Genomic DNA, 19,900 nt, shown 5'->3' on the forward strand with positions numbered 1-19,900 from the left:
AAGCAACATACACACAAAGTATAGTTGAAACTACCTTTCGGTAGAGAAAACGAAAATCAGTGTCTTGGGCAAATAACAGATTTCATTCAGAAATATTCCTCATCCAAGTAAAGCTAACAGCTTCTGATCGTCTCCATTGAGTTTAATAAAAGTATTACTGAAAGAAATCAAGAAAAAGGGACCTTTTTCTCCACCTTCCAAATAAAAAAATGAAAATGATAATATTTATACATTGTCCTAGGATGACAACAAAAATCCTTCCCAAGAGAGGTTTTTGAAAAGCAAAGTGGGCGCTCAAATTCAAATGACCTCTGCAGAAGATGTCCATTCCAATACTTTCAAGGATGGCCTCAGTCGTTTTATGGAGAAATGCAACAGCAAAGCAAATACTACTTAGCGTTTAAGTTGTCCAGACAAGATTACAAATTTCGGGAAGGAGTGCTCCTTGAGGTCTGTGGCTGCACTCAAGGCACCCAGCAGAATGAAGGTCCCGGGGAAGAGAGATCACAGGACAGCCCAGCTCTACCACCCAGTCCAGGCAATCAATGGTTTTCTGCTTCTGTTAACTTCAGTGGAATACCCCTCAGTGACACAGACCGAATTTTTCATGCTCTAGCCTGAGGGTCTCCTGGAGAATTTTGATTTGTCTCAAAATCTGAAAACCACCAAAATGGCTGTTTTGCTTTGTTTTTAAAAGAATACAAGTTATACTTAAAATCATTTATTGGGGGAAACGAAAGGCTACCAAAGGAGGTCAGAGGTTGCCACCATCATGTAACCCATAAGGCAAGGAAGCCTCAAGAATAGGAATATAATAGCCCGTCATCTGGGAACATGTTCAACTTTATGTCTGACGCTGTGCTAGGTGCGTTAGATATGTTATCTTTGTTAGTTACAATAACCCCAAGAGAGAGGAGTTACCACCTGACAGATCAGGAAACTGAGGCTTAGAGAGGTTCAAGTTAACACAGCTAGTTAAATCACCGGGTCAGGATTAAACCTAGGCCCATCTGCTCTAACGCCAAGATGCTTTCATCCTGCTGCCCTGTCAGTCCTGACTCCAGCACCAACTAACTGCATCTCAGTCACAGCTGGGACTAGTCACAGGGAAGCAAACAGCTCAAGATCAAATAATCATAATAAAGGATTCTTTTCCTACCCATGAAGTACACATTTCTTACCTCATTTAAGACATATGAAAACATTTGAGATTAGTTTCTTAAATGCTCAAACCCAGCCTTTAACAGATACAGGGGTTAAGTTATATAATTCCAGGACTGCTGTGGCTTGATCCCTGTAGGGGCAGAGCTTGGGGCTATAGTCTTCTCCTTTTTACATTCTGACCCCAAATAAAAGCAAATGTGGAAAGGGGGATAGTGAGACCTTAAATTTAAATATCCCCAGAAGTAAAACGAATACCACTGTGAATTTCTTTACTGTTCCTCAGCACGAATAAGTGTTTCCAGTGTGGCACAATCGCCTTTGCATGCTGCCTGCAGATACAGGAGCTTAATTCAGTTCTCATGGGAATTGGGGCAGGTAGACTTCCGAGAGTCAACCAGGTTTTGCAATTGTTTTGTTTAAATTGTTAAAATAGCAAGTGATATAGTAACGGAGACCTTGTGTAAACGAGAGAAATGAGACACTGCCTGGTGCAAAAGGGTAGATTTTTACAACTAGCCTGGCTTTGTACAGAAAATAAATGTTTCAGAACAATCACAAAATGTGCTCGCAATCATAGGTGGAAAGTGGTACCATTCATCACTGCTATGAACCAAACAGGTCAACAGGCCCTTGAGCAGCTGCTGTTCCCACCCCACCCACAGCCCCACTCCCTTAGTACACAATGAATTTATGTCTCTCTGTCCTTCTACCCTGGCTGCCTGGCACCAACCCATGCACATGAAACCGAGTTAAACCTGCTGATCTAGCAGGGAAGTCAGCTCAAGACTTGGGCCTTGCTGTCACGATGTTAAATAAAAGACTAAATACATGTAGGCACACGCATCCGAACATACACCTTCAAGCTTCTGTTCACATTTATGCTTCCTAAGCTTTTATTTTGTGACCATAAAACTGGAAAATAGCATAGCCCCTGAGTGCATTTAAGAATATCCTCTTGCAAAGAGAAATCTGTTTAACCAGCGAGAAAGCGTACCTAGATTTTTCTTTCTACAGGCCTAGTGAGCTTTACAGAAACATTACTGAAATGGTAAAGAGGCTGATTTGTACTAATCAAGTGCTGTAGTTGAAAACAAAAATGATTACTGCTGGATTGAATGGTCAGTCACTGGTAAGTTACAGTTCTACATCCATATTAGTTAGTTACTTTTCAATGGGGCCCAGGAGTACCAAAATGCTTTCCCACATTTCTATATTACAGGAGATGATTAATTCTTCAAAACTACTGGACTTCAGTCATCTTTTAAATGCTCTATGCATCTCCCCCAAAGTGAGCTGCAATGTACTTCTAGCAGGAGTTTTAGAAATCCACGTGTTAACGTAATATTTTTAAAAACCTCAGCATCGTTTGAAAATGACAAAGCCAGCATAGGTTGACAGGAACTCAAACAACCCCTGGGGAACAAAGGGTTCCAGCAGGTCCTTCGCCATCCCCATTCTTGAAGGTAAAGGGCTCCCTTACAGTTTCCTAGGATGACGCCACTTCCGGACGGCTCGTGGCAATAAAGGCACAATATTCTCCCGTCCTGCAGCATCGTGCGGAGCTTCCGATAGGCTCTGCTGGACAAAGAAATACTCACAAAGGCAGACTGACACTTTGAAAGGAAAATAAAGCAGGTTTGCTTTGATCTTCCTTACCACGTTTTGTTAACAGGCTTATAAGAAAAACAGTAAATACCACCCCAGTAGCGACGTGCCATCAACCAAGAAGTACCAGGTCCCTGCCGTGCCTTTTATAACATTTCTATAAATCTTTGCTGCACGAACACTTCGTGGTGCTAGCAGGGTCCGCTTTCCCATGTCTGCTCTGCCATAAACAAATCTAAAACCTCCAGGGTTCGGTTATCCGAATGCAAGGTGTGGACACTAAGTCTTCCTGAAAACCCTTTCCTAAACATTATGTACCACTAGCTAAGTTGCAAATATTATAAAAACGCCACATTAAACTTTAACCCAGTAACATATGCTAGAATGCCTTTAGGGCCTCCGGTTCATTATTCTCAGTGATAATACTTTATTAATGTACATTACATGGACTTCTGAATTCCTTGACCAAAGTTAAAATGTGCACAGAAGCTCCTTTCCTCTAATAGCAACACCCTTATTAGTTTAGACGTGCAACTTTACAGATTCAAAATGAGGCACAGAAATCAATCACTGGATTCAACAGAAGAATCAGATGCCCAGGGTAGTGTTTCTAAAAGTTACCTAATCCATCATTGGTCTGTGAGCAAGTTACATGTTTAATTTTTGAGCCGCACAATTAGAAAGATAAGAAATGGGTTCCCTGTCTTGCTTTAGGACTGGTAAAATGTCAAGGATGCGAGATGAGGTGCTTTGGAGGATGACACTGGAGGGCAGGCAGCAGCCAAGTCATATAATTGTTCTCCCACCAAAGACAAGGAGTCACTGAGGGGTGCTGATGACTAAATGTGTGATCCAGACAGGCCAGTCTGGCAGCTGGTGTCGGATGGGTTGGAAGGGAGAAGGAGTGAGACTTAAGAAAAACTTGTCACATAATAACTTGGTCCAGGTGGAGAAACGAGATCTCAACCGGTGGCTGGGGAGACAGAAGGCAAAAGACAGGAAGACAAGAATCATTCATTCACTCATGGCTTTTGTTGTTGTTTTAAACAGGTATTCCCCGGCATGTGGAAGACTTATTTCAGGGGAATGAGCATGGATACCAAATGCCCTCAATAGTCCAAATAAAAGTTGGGAAGCGAGCAGTGGGAAGGAAAGGAGGTTAATGTTCTTATAAAAGATTCAGATGAGAACGAGGGCTTTATATCTGTAGATAAAACAAAGCTGAGAGATGGCTAGAATCAGGACCAAAATTATCTAACAGACTGAAATAATGGACTATAGCTAAAAAGATTAATTTAGTTGTGATAACTACGAACACCTCTTATTACATTAAAAAGGAACAACTGCACGGGTACAAAGTGAAGACCTACCCAAGCTTTAGCAGATACAAGGAAGGAGGGCCCTCGGACAGTAAGCTCACTACACTTCAGTGTGATGAGGCAGTAAAAATCCTAACAGCATCATGGGCGGTATCAGCAGAGAGCCAGCATGCTGAGTCAGCGGAACAAGCCTTCTTTATTTTTTGGTCCTCACATCACATGGTCTGAGCTAGATATTTCCAATGGGATGATAAATTAGAACATATTCAGAAGAGAACAACCTAGGACTTATCATAAAGATCCTAAGCCATAACACAGGAGGATTGTTTGAAAGAAAGTACATTTTCTCTAGAGAAAACAAGACCCTGGAAGAATAAAATAAATGAATTAAAGGTTAACTTTCAGTGTAGCTCAAGAAGAGAGACTGAGGTCCGGTGACTGGAAGTTACCGGAATGTAACGAGCTGTGTTTTCCATCACTGAGGACTGCCGTGCACAAACACTGATCTGGGGCGATGTGTTGGATTAACGCACTGTGTACAGGTTGGATTTTCAGACTCTAGAGTCCCTTCTGATCCTGAGATTCCGTGACCTGGTGAAAATGGAAACTAGAGTTATATCCCCATGGGAAAACAGTCAGGCAGAAAGAAAAAGCCTGAGAGATTCAGATAGCCCTTTTCCTTGCAGTCACTGTATCTCTATACTTAAAACTTCACAGGGCTTCACTTTGTGGGAAGCTCTGCAGTTGTTTTGTTTTACTCATTCGACTGATGCCCCCCAGAGGTTTTAGACGTAAAGCTAAATAACGAAAACAATGTGTTTCCGTGGGTGTTTTGGATAGAAGAGGCCCACGCTACAATTTCTGCACCTGCAGCTTGCAGGCCTCTCTCCTCTCCTACCCACCCACAAATTAATGAAAACATACTGTGTGAAAAACTCTGGGGAAGAGAGGATAAAGGTGAATAATACAGGTTTCCCTTAATGGCAGAATTTGTTATGGATGGCTCACTGTGGCTACATGACTTGAGAGATGAGATCTAAAGGTTTGGAGTGAAAAGCAATTAAGTATAAACCAATTCAGTATATTACTTTATGGACATCTTAAGGAGAACGATAGTCCTGAGTCTTTCGGTCAGTGAAAACATACATCATAGTAATTTGTTGTGGGCAACATGCACAGAGAGAAGATTTTTGTCATGATTTTAAAGACACTGACGCGTTACTGTTGGTTAAATTTAAACATGTTGTACCTGTAGAAATTCTCTCACAAATAACCTGCAATAACTTGACATGCATATCCTTTTGGACACTTCCTTATATACATATTAAAATGTTTGTTGCGTTCTCCAAAAATGTGTCCGTATATTTCTGTACCTGCGGTGTAGTAAAGGTTTAGATGAAACCCCATAATTACAGTGGCATACTGTCACGTAGGTTTCAAGCAGCAAAATAAACAGTGCAGCTCAGAAAAAAAAAAAAAAATCTGGAGAGGCCAAGAACAATGTGTTTCAGGCTGTACTGAGACTTCCCTCCAATCCTTATCCTTTGGTGTGCTGCTCTTCCCAGTTCATTCTCCTAAAACTAAAACTGACATCAATTACGATTTCTTTTCCAATTTAGGAAGGCTTAATAACCTCTTTTTACCTTTAGATTAAAATTTTCTCTCTTAAAAAGTAATCTAAGTCTTTTGAATATTTCTGGGGCAAACCCTTGATTTTCTTTCTAAGGGTCAACGTATCACGGTCAGGGTTCTCCAGAGACACAGAACACAGAATAATAATAATAATAAAAAAAACCCCACAGAATAGTACTTTTTGTTCTGTGTCTCTGGAGAAAAATACATAAAATGTATATAAAGAGATTTATTTTAAGGAAAAATAGCTGCTGTGATTGTGGAGGCTGGCAAGTCCAAAATTGTAGGGAAGGTCAGTAGGCTAAAACTCAGGCATGATCTCTATATTATGGCCTTGAGGCCAAATTCCTCCTTCTCTGGGAAACCCCTGAAGGCCTTCAATGATTGGACCAGGCCCCCTAGATTATCGAAGGTAATCTATTTTACTTAAAGTCAACTGACTGTAAATGTTAATCATATCTGCAAAATACCTACACAGCAACATCTAGCCTAGTGTTTGACCAAACAACTGGGCACTGTAGCCTAGCCAGGTTGACACATATAATTAACCATCTCCGTCAGTGACCCCAGAGAGATCCAGACACTCTATCCCACACTGAAATCAACATGCTGCAAATGAAAGTATGCCAGTCAAAGGTCTATGTGTCAATGATCATAACCTTCATTGAATAGGCAGGATACTATCTACTCAAATCATTTCCCAATATTGCAATGCTCTGTTAAAATAATATTCATAAACTGGGGACAGGACACCTCACAGTAGACCTATTAAATCCCCCTATATATTTTCACTAATGATCTGTCACTGAGAAGCCAATACCGTTTGGCTTCAAAGCATCAAATAAACCCTTTTTATCATTATAAGAGCTAAGCAGTCTGGTTGTCTCAACATTAAATGGTTTAGAAAGTACAGATAAGAACGTTAAAAGAAATCCTTCCCACTGTTTCAATTAGAAGAAACTATAGTATGTAGATATATGGATGAGCGGGTGGTGAAATAAAACATGTTTTTCATGAGAAGGTAAATGAGGTACTAAACTTTATACATTTTTTGACTTATTTGTTAATTAGAACCAACTCTGACTAAAGAAGAATTATACAATTCTCTGGCATAGTTCCGAAATCAACCTAGAGGAAAGAAGTGACTAACAGAAATGCTAAATTATATGATCAGGGTGGGTAGATTTGAGGTTTGGTCATTTTCATTCAGTGAAGGCCCACACTGAAAAGGATTAACACATCCATTGTAACTGTCAGCAACCAACCAGAACACCAAAAACCTTAATCTAAATTATACAGGTAAGGAGAAGTATACTTGGGGTTAGCAAGCCCAGAAGCTTTTAATATTTGCAACTGCTAAGCCAAAGATGTTCCTAGTGCAACAATAATCACTTTTTAATAAAAGATATGAAGCATTAATTTCCATGTAGATACTACTAGCAACCCAGTTCGTTTGTTGGTAAATACAGCTTCTTTTAATCTTGCCTGACCTAGGGCCATCGAGATTTTAGGGGGCTCTTATATAGAAATAAATAACATCTCAGAAGGATGAACATGTTGATAAGGACACTTAGGGCGCCCCAAACCTCATCTCTAATACCTTTTACCTTTCATATTCGTGTTCTAAGCCCTTGCTTTAAAATGCATGTAAACTTCAGACAGGCAACTGAGGAAGGATTATAATGCCAAAGACTTGGCGAACTTCCCAAACCACCACAAATGGACCATTTTACCTTTTATCATAAGGCAAAACGGCTACACTTCCACCGTTGAAGGTACTAAAATCTTTGATGTGCTTAAAAAAAAAAAAAGGTTGTTCCAAACACATGCAATATTGCAGTAAAGGAATCAAAGTCATAATAAAAAATCTCTCCTCCCTCCCAAATTTTTTTTGCTGGAGACAGTACTAGCTGGTTTCCATACAGGCAGAGAGGAAAAGACTTGCCCTGAAACCCCTAAAACAAGAAGCACCCCCTCCCCGCTTAGAGCCCAGAGTCAGGCTGCTTCCAGCCCACTGGAAAAAGACCTTGTTCTTGTTTTCTGTTTACAAACAAGAAGAGAGTGGTTTTTGTTTAGTTTGGTTTAAACCAGAGCTGTTTGTTTTAAAAACAATTGCAATGATGCAAATTGTTCCATGAACAGATTTCCAGATAGGTACATCAATATAGAAAACGATTTGCTCTGTACAGCAAGAAGTCACTGCACACTTCACAGCTAGTGTGGAACTAGACTTCACAGGTGTCTAAAGGCCGTACGCCGAGTCCTACTTCTGAAACAGGAGCCAGATGTAGAACAAACACCCTTTTTCTCCTTCCTTCTGACATTCTGTGCTCCTCCTCTTCCAAAACCTTCTTCAATGAAACCCTGCCTGCCTTCACAATGACATGTGATTCTAATCACATATATGGTTTAGGATTTGTGTTGCACAAGTTGGTGGATGATTGGGACCATTTTTTTTTTTTCCTCCATGCTCAGCGAGTAGCAGGCAAACGTTGAACCAGATCGGTTTGTAAATAAATGGGATGACATTCTCAAAGCTGAGTACTTCGGTTACAGCTGGACCACCAAGAATTCAATCAGAAATGCCAATCTAGTGTTCTTTCCTGTGAGGATTCATTGGATAAGATTATGGGGTTTTTCTATTCAAAGGCATTTGCCCTCTCATAGGTCTCCTGGACTAAAAATGGCTCCAGCTCCCTTTTCTCAATTTATTTTAACGCTTCTCTTCTACTGTAGAGCTATTTCTTCTACTTGTACTTCCTGATACTCTGCCGGGGACTTATGCAAAGTCACCGTACAAAGCATGAGGATGTATCTTTTTATATACACAATGAGAGCATCTTCACAGTTTGTGAAACTTCTCACGAAAGTTTGTGGAAGGCAAGCTGTATATGCTTCGAATTTTTCTCGTAGAGAAACATTCAGTGAAGTGACAGTGACTTGTGACGGAAATAACAGACCTGGCAAGTCCATCTTTTTGGTTTAAAAAGAACGGAAGTCTGTCTTTCATTTAAAGTGCAATAATTCTGTAGCAATCATACTTTAAGAACTTAAAACTTAGAACGATGATATAGTAATAAAAAACACTTTTGAATACCGTAAAAATGAAACAAAAATAAGGCAAGAAGGGCTGACCTGGGCGTCCAACTCAATTACACCAGAATCCACGAATCTCACAGGCCAGTGTGTAGCAAGCTACTACTGGAAGGTTTTGTGCATCATTTGGACAGGTGGAAAGCACCATTGTGCTTTGATGATGCTTCCCATACCTGAGCCAAGCCAATGGCCCTGTGATCACAGCTGCAGTCAGGCCTAAATCAGCATTACATCTGTATTCTCATTACGGCGACTTACAATTATAAATAAAAATTTGCTTAAGGGAGAAATTTAGCATGCCAGGGTACGTCCACAGTTTCAGTGACGCAGTACCAATCCTTGATAATCAGGACCACAATAATTATAACACTTCACGCTGACGCTGTGTCAGGCACTTATCTATATACGTTACATGCATCAACTCATTTAATCCTCACCCTGTGAGGCTGGTACCATTATCTCTGTTTTAAAAAGGAAGAAACTGAGGAAGACGAATGGTCAAATGACTTGCCCAACATCCCTTAGGTTGTGTGTCGGGAGCGGGGAAGAGATTGCAACCCAGGCGGTCAGACCCCAGAGTCCCAGCACAAAGTAATAGTTTAGCATTATCCCTAACTAACTTGGTAGTCAATTTTTGAGACCTATAGCTTCACACGTGCTCAGTTTCAGTATAATCTTGAGGGGGGGAAGAAAAAAAAAGAATTAAAGATAATTTCTCCAGGGATCACAGCCATTCCATCTCCCCTACTGCCCTTTTCCTTTTGGTCCTGGATTTTTACAGCTGTGCAGACGTCAGCTGCAAGAAGGAGAAAAGAGGAAACCAGTTCTGCCAAAGGTAAGCTCTCCCTGGAAGGGCTTCAAATCACAATGGATGGCACCACAAAACCTCAAAAGCACACACAAATGCAATTCAGAAGTGCGTCTAGAAGTTCTGACACACAGAGCCAGAGATATTCATGTGAGGTGATGTTCAAAGCCATAGATGTGAATAATACCGCTGAGAAAAAATGCAAAGTGAGAAGAGCAGAAGTTACAAGACTGAGCCTTCGGTAGAGTAATATCTAATGATGAGAAAGAAGAGAGGCGAAGGAAGGAAAGTTTAGCCCAGAGGGTATTAGCGTCAGTGTAGGCAGAAGGCGGAAGGGGAGAGCATCACGGTGAAGGTCATCCTTGTGTCAAGTATTTACAGACAGAAGAAACAAGGGCTGGTCTCCAAAGCCAGGCATCTGGTGATTAGAGTTCATGGGTCACCACGAAAATCTCTGGGAAAAGTATATAATTTTCTACAAAGAGAACCCTTTAATTATCTATCCGAAACTGACCTTTCCTTGTTTTGAGGAGGGGGGAGAGGAAGGCAGTGTAACAACAAAGCAAAGTAGACAAAAAGAAAGCTAACTACCTAACATTTTGTCTACCTGAACATATTCAGACATAAAAGTGCATAAATATGTCCTGGGATATATGTGTACATAATACTTGGCTATTCAAGTGGACTCATACCCATATTCACTTCTACCTTTCCTTCAAAAAAAATTACTGGGTAAAATAAGAGATAATGTGAGTAAACTCACTAGATTGGGGGCAGTAGCCGTTACGATTTTCCAGGTGGTTTTTATAAGATATACTCGACACCTCCGAATCAAACCTAAGGCCAAATGGAAGAGCACCAAATAGGAAATGGATCTAAAGTAGTTTTCGACCTTGACTCCACACTGCAACCACCTGGGGAATTTAAAAACTACTGCCACCTGGCTCCCACCCCTAGAGATCCTCAGATAATTGCCTAGAGGGCAGCACAGGCATCCAGATATTAAAAGGCCCCCAGGTGATTTTTCACTCACTGCCAAGATTGAGAAGCAATGATCTGAACCAGTGATGCTCCAGCACACGACCTCAATAATCGGTTCAACAACATAACCGTATGGCCAAGGAGAGAGCTATATTCAACTGAACCCATCAGGACTGTGGGGTGTACTAATTTAGAGCATCTACCATGAACAGAAACCAATCCAGGAGGAATGCAGGAAGCATGCAACCAGGCCCTGTTTGGTGTCTCTGCCACACTAAGAGTCTGGTCAGGAGCTTCTGGGAAACAGAGGCCTGGATTAAAATCTTGAAAAGCAGCCCGGTATATTTACTGTAGTCAATTATGCACATTACTGCCACCAAAACAGGCCTTGTGTTGGGTTGTGGGAACACTAAAAGAAGGGGGGTTTCCTTCCAGAACTTCACCTCTTCCTAGAATATAGCTTCTTTTCTACTTTAAACGGTGTCAGGCATACAAGTTTTATACGTGGAAGGTTACGCCATAGTAAGTAGTAATGCTTCTGTTTACCAGAAAGCCAACTCCAAAAAGGAGGCTTTAATAGCATTAAAAAAGGCACAAAAGAAATTTTAACATATCCCAAATCTCAATACTCTATACTTAAATATACACAGTTTTACTAACAATGCTCGCAAAGCCCAGTTCACATATACCAAATGCATTTCACTCAGCTTCCTTTCTGCTTAGTTTTGCATCCCTACATTCATCTGCACTATCTGGTCAGGTGTGTCCATCGTCGGCATTTTCTCACAATTCTCTCTCACACCTGCTTCTGTAGGAGCTTTCAAGGATGAGGAACTGTTGAGTGCACTGAATTCTTGTTGTCAAAAATATATTACTCTTCAAATCAAAATTCAAAGTGGCACTTACTAAAAGAAAATCTTATAGATTTTCTCAACTGGCTATTTCTCAAATAGATACTAAGGAGAACAAATAGAGAAAAACCATCTGATGCCATTTAAATTTGTGAACTATAAGTCAGAGCATTTTCAAGAGTTAATGAAGAGGGGACTTCGCTGGCAGTCCAGTGGTTAAGGATCCGAGCTTCCCGTGCAGGGTAAGCAGGTTCGATCCCTGGTCGGGGAACCAAGATCCCATGTGCTGCATGGCACAGCCAAAAATAAATAAAATAAAATGTGATATGGTTGAAAAAAAATTTTTTTTAAAAGAGTTAATGAAGAGGAAGAAAGCACTGACCCACTGAAGAGCTAGACAAACTTTAAAACTTGATTTTCTATGGATAAAGAAGATGTGATTATCTATCTACATATTATATATATATATATCTACACACACACACACACACACACACAAACACACACAATGGAATACTACTCAGCCATAAAAAAGAACGAAACAATGCCATTTGCAGCAACATGGATGCAACTAGAGATTATCATACTAAGTAAGTCAGAAAGAGAAAGACAAATACCATATGATATCACTTATATGTGAAATCTGTAATATACCACAAATGAACCTATCTACAAAACAGAAACAGACTCACAAAGAGAAGAGACTTGTGGTTGCCAAGGGGTGGGGTCAGGGAGGGATGGACTGGGGGTTTGGGGTTAGTAGATGCAAACTATTACATATAGAATGGATAAACAAGGTCCTACTGTATAGCACTGGGAACTATATTCAACATCATTGGGATAAACCATAATGGAAAAGAACATAAAAAAGAATGTATATATGTGTATACTGAGTGCGCTGTACAGCAGAAATTAGCACAACATTGTAAATCAACTATACTTCAATAAAAATTTTTTAAAAATGGATTTTCTAGAAAAAAGTAAGCCTGAACATCATACACATTTAGCATATAGAACCTTAGACCATGCTCAGTGATTAAATGTCCAAAGACATTATCAAGACTTTTTACAAAGCTCTGCAAGTGCACTTCAGTAACTGAGAACAGATACTAAGTATTGGGTTTGACAACATAAATTCTGCCAACAAAGAGTAATCCAGACAATAAAACAAATTATACCATCAATATTTTCAGCTTCCTAACTGCAAAAAACACCAAAAAAAGTTATTTCCATATTTTGGAAAGCCGTATCTCAAGGGATTAGAAGACAGACATTAAAGAGGGGAAGAGAATTTGGATTGGCATGGGATGTGGTGGATGACAGCACTTCTGTTCATAATCAACTTCAGAATGCAGACTCCACAAGAAATAAATACTATGGGGATAAAAAAGAATAAAGAAGCCAATGACATTAGAGCCAAATAAAAACTCCACATTATACCCAGGCTCTGGGAGCAACTCTACCTCCACAAGTTTTCCTAGTTTAAGTGAGCATCATTTAGCATCCCTAAGGGCACTATTTTACTTTGAGGTGATTACATTGCTTTACTAAAAGAACTTGGTGAAATGGCTAAAAAACAAAACTAAACATAACAACATCAATTGTTGGCAAGGATGCAGAGCAAGTAAGACTCACATACATTGCTTGTAGGGATGCAAGATTGCACAGCCATTCCAGGGAACAGTTCATCAGTTTCTTATAAACATACACTTACATAAGAGTCAGCGATTCCACTCCCAGGTATTTCCCTTAGATAAATAAGAAAAACCTGTACATAAATGTTTACAGCAGCATTACTTATATCACCAAAGCCTGGAAATAACCCAATGTTTCTCAATGGGTGGATGGATTAATCTGTGGGACTTCCTTACAACTGGCAAGCTGCCACCAATAAATACTGATACACAAAACGCGTCTGAATCTCAAATGCATTATGCTAAGTGCAAAAAATTCAGACTCAAAAGTCTATGTGAGAAGATGTGGTACATATATACAATGGAACATTACTCAGCCAAAAGGAATGAAATTGGGTCATCTGTAGAGCCGTGGATGGATCTAGAGTCTGTCATACAGAATGAAAGTCAGAAAGAGAAAAGCAGATACCGTATGCTAACACATATACATGGAATCTAGAAAAATCGTACAGATGAACCAGTTTGCAAGGCAGAAATAGAGACACAGATGTAGAGAACAAACATATGGACACCAAGGTGGGGAAAGCTGGGGGGGGTATGAACTGGGAGATTGGGATTGACATGTATACACTAATATGTATAAAATAGATAACTAATAAGAACCTGTTGTATAAAAAAATTAAATTTAAAAAAGTCTATGTGTATGATTCCACTTTTATGACACTCTGGAAGAGGCAGAACTAGGATGGTGAACAGATCAGTGGTTGCCAGGCGTTAAGGATAGGAGAACCTGATTGCAGAGGGGTGGCATGAGGGAATTCTGTGGGACAAGAGAACTCTTCCGGATCTTTATCATAGCGGTGGTTACATGACTATACATTCGACAAAACAATGAATTGTACACTCCCCAAGGCAGTAAACTGTATGCAAATTAAAAAGTTTTAATTAGAAAAATTTCAAAGGGGGACTTCCCTGGTGGCACAGTGGTTAAGAATCCACCTGCCAATGCAGGGGACATGGGTTCGAGCCCTGGTCCGGGAAGATCCCACATGCCACGGAGCAACTAAGCCCTAGAGCCACAACTAGAGCCCGCATGCCACAACTACTGAAGCCCACGTGCCTAGAGCCCGTGCTCCGGAACAAGAGAAGCCACTGCAATGAGAAGCCTGCGCACCGCAATGAAGAGTAGCCCCCGCTCACCGCAACTAGAGAAAGCCCACGCGCAGGAATGAAAACCCAGTGCAGCCAATAAATAATAAATAAATAAATAAATTTTAAAAAGAAAAATTTCAAGGATTTGACATTTTTCCTTTCACCAGTGAACTTTATGGAGGGTCTTTTAAATTGGCTACCTTTACTTTCCAACTGCTAGTCTATTAATCACATAATCTGCTACATGCCCTGAAATGCCTCTTCTGGGGGTGATCAGTGACTACTCCGTAACCACGCCAATGGTTTTTTTTTTCCTCTTCACTCTCTGAATCCTTGACCTCCTCGTCCCTCTCCCTTGGCAGGTATGGCATTGCTCAATTACACTTTTCCTGACTTTCTGGCTTTTCCACCTTCTTTGTTGGTTCTTCCTCCTCCTGTGCTTGAAGTGTTGTCTCATCCCCTTTCCATTTTTCTTTCAAAACTCTCCTCACCCTCATGGCTTCAATCACATTCCCCTTATGGAATGAATTCCAGAGTCCCAACCTGTTTTTCTCCTTATTCCCATCCTTCCATGTGCCCATTAGACATTTCTACTTACACGTCCCCCTTGCATCTCAAATCTCCATGTTTAAAGCAGAGATTTTTCTAGTTCTCCTACCAAAACCAGGTCCTCCTCATGACTATTTTCACGCCACCCTTAAACCAATGAGCCAAACTTAAACCTGGTGTATAATATTATATGTCAACTTTTTACCTGCATCCTTTGACACATGCCTCTGTAGAATCTTGAATTAATCATTCTCTTCCCATTTCCACTGCCACGCCATAGTGCTGGCCCAACACCTGCCCAGAAGACTTCTGCAGGAACTTCAAAGCCAGTCTGTATGTAGCTGAATGTGTCCTGCTTAAATCCCTCCTCTAGTCTACACGGCTACTTCAAAATGAGGATCACATGGGTAGAATGCCGATCACCTCGCTATCACCAGAGATTTGGCTAATCTGCCTGGTTATGCCTTATGTTCCTCATACACTCTCCCCTTCCCCTGCCCCGTGATACCCTTTCCAAAGCAGCAAAAATCAATCAAGGGAATGACTTCCCTAGATGAAGGGACCATGCATTCCTAAAAGGCACAGTTTAGCTCTTCTGCTAGACTTGGCAATCAAGTTTTCAAGATCCATGGGTAGAGAATTGCCTAATTTATCGCACTTTATTAAAGATATGTTACCCTTAGGAATCATCAACATTTCCTCACTGCCTGCAGAATCATGTACTAACCTCTTAAGCTTGATCACTCCACAATTTGGCCTCAGTGTGCCTTCATTCCTAATCCACCTTCTAGACTCTTTCATGATGAGCCTCACACAGCTCAACATGACCAAAACTTCGCTCTTTTCCACATCTGCACCTTTCTATTTCTCTCTTTCCTCCATTCAACTTTATATGTCATTTACCCATTTAAAAAATTTAAATTACTATGCCCAGTATGTTTTCATGATGAAAGACCACAGCTGGAAGTAATTCTTTCTTCACTTAACTCCTCATAGCCTGCAATTATTTGTTTGTGAGTGATGTTTTCCTTTTGAAATCCATGGACCATGTCTTCATCAACCTTTCAGCCACCATAAAGCTTTATAGAAGGTACATATTTCTTGGTCAAATTATGCTAAGCCTCAATATTTTCAATTCTTATAACAATATAATGAGACCCGAGTTTTAAAAAATAACCCATTTCAAATGATTTTTTGTCATGCACCAGGAGGCAAAGATATTATTTTTTTTTTTTAGAGACCATGCCAATACGAATCAGTGTTTCACACACATGCCTAACTAATGATATCCAACAAATGCACCCTCCTGAGCACAAATGCCTCGTCTAATAATACTTTCCTCCTACTTCGCAAGATGCAAAGGTAAGAGCCAGCCAAAATATAACAGGAAAAAAGTTATCTATTCACTTGGAATGAAGCATTAATAGCTTTAGGACGTGACTTTCAAAACAATGAGTTTAATAACGAATTGTAGTCTGAACCCCATCTAACAATTTTTATTTGCAGATATTTGTAGACCCTGAAATCTAATACCTTAAATATCACTTTTTAATTTGGAAAAATGCAGTGAAGGGTCATGATCCGGATCACAAAAAAAGGCCCATGTTGTTCCACTGCACTGCCTGCTAAAGAGAGAAAAGGCCCAGTTCCAGGTTCTATGTCATTTTCCCCAAAGGAATAGCAACAGAATTCACAGATTATAGGAATTAACTTATTCCCTGTGCATGAAAGTGTGCTCTTATGAGTTAGTCAAAAGCAGCTTTAACTTTGGTCTTAATTCAGTAGGCTTTTTAAAAGGAAGTTATTAAATTGAGAAATTACCTCTGCCCACTTTCACAGCTCTAAGCACCAGCATAAGATTAAGTACACAAAGCCTGGGCAGAGGCAATTTTGTGAATTTCAACCTGTTACTCAAAATAATAATTAAAAAAGGACTTGACATCCTCTAGTGGTGAAATTGAAAACTTGTTTCCAAGTCAATTATTCTTCTCAGTTCTTGCGTACCTTTCGTTATTGAAATATATGTGGAAAGAACGGTTCATTCTCAAGAAAAATTTAAAAAATCACCGTAAAGAATGTGACTTGACTACTTTTGAATAGAAAATATATACTGACAGAAATAGCTTTTAAATGTTGAAAGAAATATGATTTTTATATGCTACCTTTCAATATTCTTAACAAATGTCTCATTTTATAAGTCATATACTGCCAATTTTCAAGCCATCCTTGATACACATACATACATATGTATATGATTATGAACACATTACAGGTGTTATTTTTTTTATTTTTTTGTGGTACGCGGGCCCCTCACTGTTGTGGCCTCTCCCGTTGTGGAGCACAGGCACCGGACGCGCAGGCTCAGCGGCCATGGCTCACGGGCCCAGCCGCTCCGCGGCATGTGGGATCTTCCAGGACCGGGGCATGAACCCGTGTCCCCTGCATCGGCAGGCAGACTCTCAACCACTGCGCCACCAGGGAAGCCCTACAGGTGTTATTTTTATAATCACCTGAGATTTTAAACTAAATTGCCCTAAAATGAGACCACAGTCTTTGCACATGGACAGAAAACCTAAGAGAGACATTTAAGAATGTGTCCTACCACCTAACAACCAGTTCTAAAAAGGGAATAAAATGAATCCCTCAACAAAAGTTGCCATTTGAGGTGGCAATTTTCACCTGTTGATGGTAATAAAAGACAGAAATCCGCACCCCACCCCCAAAAAACCCACCTCAATACAATCCTGTAATTGTTAAAGAAAATAATGACTTGCAGCCTTTGAATGTTATAATGTGCAATATGTCCATAAGAATGAAGTGCTACATTGAAGTCTGATACTCAGGTATAGGTCACATGTCTTAAATATATGGAAAACTTCGTAAGTTGTTAAAATTCAAGCAGTCCTCACTTGTACACTCAAAATATCGCTACCTAGACTTAAATATATATATATTTTTCACCTTTCTTCTTTCTTTGACACCTGCTCACACAGGTGCTCTGAGCACGAAAAACCTTAATAGTAATCCAGGGCCAGAAAAATAGGAAAAAGATGTGAGCCGGAAATAAGTTTTAGTTAAATTATAAAGTACAATTATTCGAAAGACCATTTATAAAATTTGTCCCTTTGAAACTGGAGTTTCTAGGTAGAGATGTGGAAGAATTGTTTTCTATGAAGGAGATGGCAGCCAATTAAATTGCTCTCTTCATAAAGAAAATATTTCACTGACAGCCACAGGGCTGATTTGTAGGTTAATTGTTAGAAGCATGACCAGCTCGTTAGTTAACATGCTTGGGCACTGAATAAGCTAGTTTGTAGTTCACTTACATCGGAACAACTTGTTCACGTGCAGATTCTAGAAAGTGTTTATTTATTTATTTGAGCAAAAACTACTGTGTACAGAAGCAGTTTTTTGTTTTTTTTTCTTTGTGGGGTTAGGCACCAAACCATTTATATTCTCAATGAGGATGCTGCCCTCCTGCTGCCCTCTCTTGGGGGACCGTAACCCTAAGCACCCGGCTTCTCAAGTTCCCTAAAGCAATTACAAAGGCACGTCCTCTAAGCCACCCGTTCCCCACCCCAAACGAAAATAATGACCTGCCAACCTTTCAAACATTTTAAGACAAAATAAACCACCCTACAGGAAATAGCGTGACTTCAAAGTAAACAAGTTCAAGATTCCTTGTCTTAACCTCAGGTATTTTGGCTGGAGGGATTAAGTCTTTAGTCTTTAGGTGCCCAAACTCTACCTAGCAGAACAGATACACCATTTGCAAATACTCTTATAGCTTTCTTGGACCTTTCACATTAAAATAAGCATACCTTCTAAGTCAATACCTCTTTTTTGAGGGTGGGGGAAGTCTTACATTTAGATAACAATTGTTTCCAGTTATGTGTAAGCAGAAAACACAACACAGTTTGGGAGCCTGCAATTTGAATGTCTTTTTAAAATAAGAAACTGCCTCACCGCCCCCATCCCAAGTGTAGGAAGGTACCAGAAACAGTTTACTGGCCAAGAATAGAAGAGGGGAGTAGGAGACAGGAGTGGATCTGCAAGAAAAAACTATCGCGAGGGGGAAAATCGGCTGCATATAGTAAAATGGGGGAGGGGAGGACTTAATGCTCTTGGAGATGTGAGCTCCTGCCCCTGCCTCTGGCGTGGAAGTTGGGCAGAGGGGGTTCCTCGACACAGCGCCCTGATGAGCCGAGCCAACGTTCCTGCCTTGGGTTGGTGCACGGACTAAAAACATGAACGCCGAGGACCCTTGTTTCAAGTCAACGAATCTCTGAGCCCTCCCCAGCACCTGCAGGCCCCCATCACCCTGCAACCAGCCCCTGCCTCGCGATCCCAGATCTCAGAACTCTCGTGAGCCGGTCGTTAACTGCGGACCCCAGGGCAGCGGGCGGGCGCTGCTCACGCGCGACCATCGCGCCGGGCTACCCCGGCACCCGGTGCGCCGGTTAAGGCCGGAGAGTTTGCGCAGAAAAGGGTAATCCTGCTAGCCGTACCTGGCCGAGGATTTTCCGGCTGACGGTTTGGTTTGGGGGATACAATTTTCCCATTCAATTGAATCAGATCCAGCCCGGCAGGTGGGAGAGGAGCGGCCAGCGTCTCTCCACTTCCTCCTCCCGCCCGCGCTTCCACCTGTTTGGGGTAAGTCGAGCTGGAGCGCAAGAGGGGCGGCCGGCACTGCAGCCGGGCGCCGGCAAACTTGGGCGCCGGGGCCGAGCAGCCGACGCGCGGAGGCGGAGAGCAAGCGGGCTCCGAGCCGGGGTACGCGGCGCGCCGAGCTGGCCTTTCCGGGCCGCAGCCGGGCGGGGGAGGGGAGCGCCGGCGCCCCGCGCGAGTCCCTCCCCCCACCCCCCTCCCGCCCCAGGCCGGCTCGCTCTTCCCGGCCCGAGCCCGCCGGACCACCACCTGCCCCCGCAGCTCAGTCACCTGTTTCGCTCTGCGCAGCGCCATCGCCGCCCGTGTGGCGGTCGCCGCCAACTCTCAGGTCCGCCATGGTGCTCCGATGACGCTCCGGGAGAGCCGCTCCGCCCTCTTCCTCGGCTTGGCTCCCGCCGGCCACCCCCCCTGCCGGGCCCCCGGCCCAGACAGGTGAACGCC

At 41.6% G+C, this 19,900-nt stretch overlaps 1 protein-coding gene across 2 annotated transcripts in view; it reads right to left on the reverse strand.

The window, feature by feature from the left end:
• Positions 1–19,900, reverse strand: part of MAP7 (microtubule associated protein 7) — a 165,060-nt gene extending 145,160 nt beyond the window's left edge. Inside the window, exon 1 of one of the 2 annotated variants that reach the window (XM_029223718.1) lies at positions 19,730–19,900. In XM_029223718.1, the coding sequence (XP_029079551.1) occupies positions 19,730–19,753 (24 nt within the window). In that variant the 5' untranslated portion in view covers positions 19,754–19,900. The remainder of the gene's footprint in view (positions 1–19,729) is intronic. The other variant, XM_029223719.1, reaches the window with a different exon arrangement.

This window comes from Monodon monoceros, unplaced genomic scaffold (assembly GCF_005190385.1).
Source record: "Monodon monoceros isolate NGI ecotype Baffin Bay Population unplaced genomic scaffold, NGI_Narwhal_1 Super_Scaffold_15, whole genome shotgun sequence".
Lineage (NCBI taxonomy): Eukaryota > Metazoa > Chordata > Mammalia > Artiodactyla > Monodontidae > Monodon > Monodon monoceros.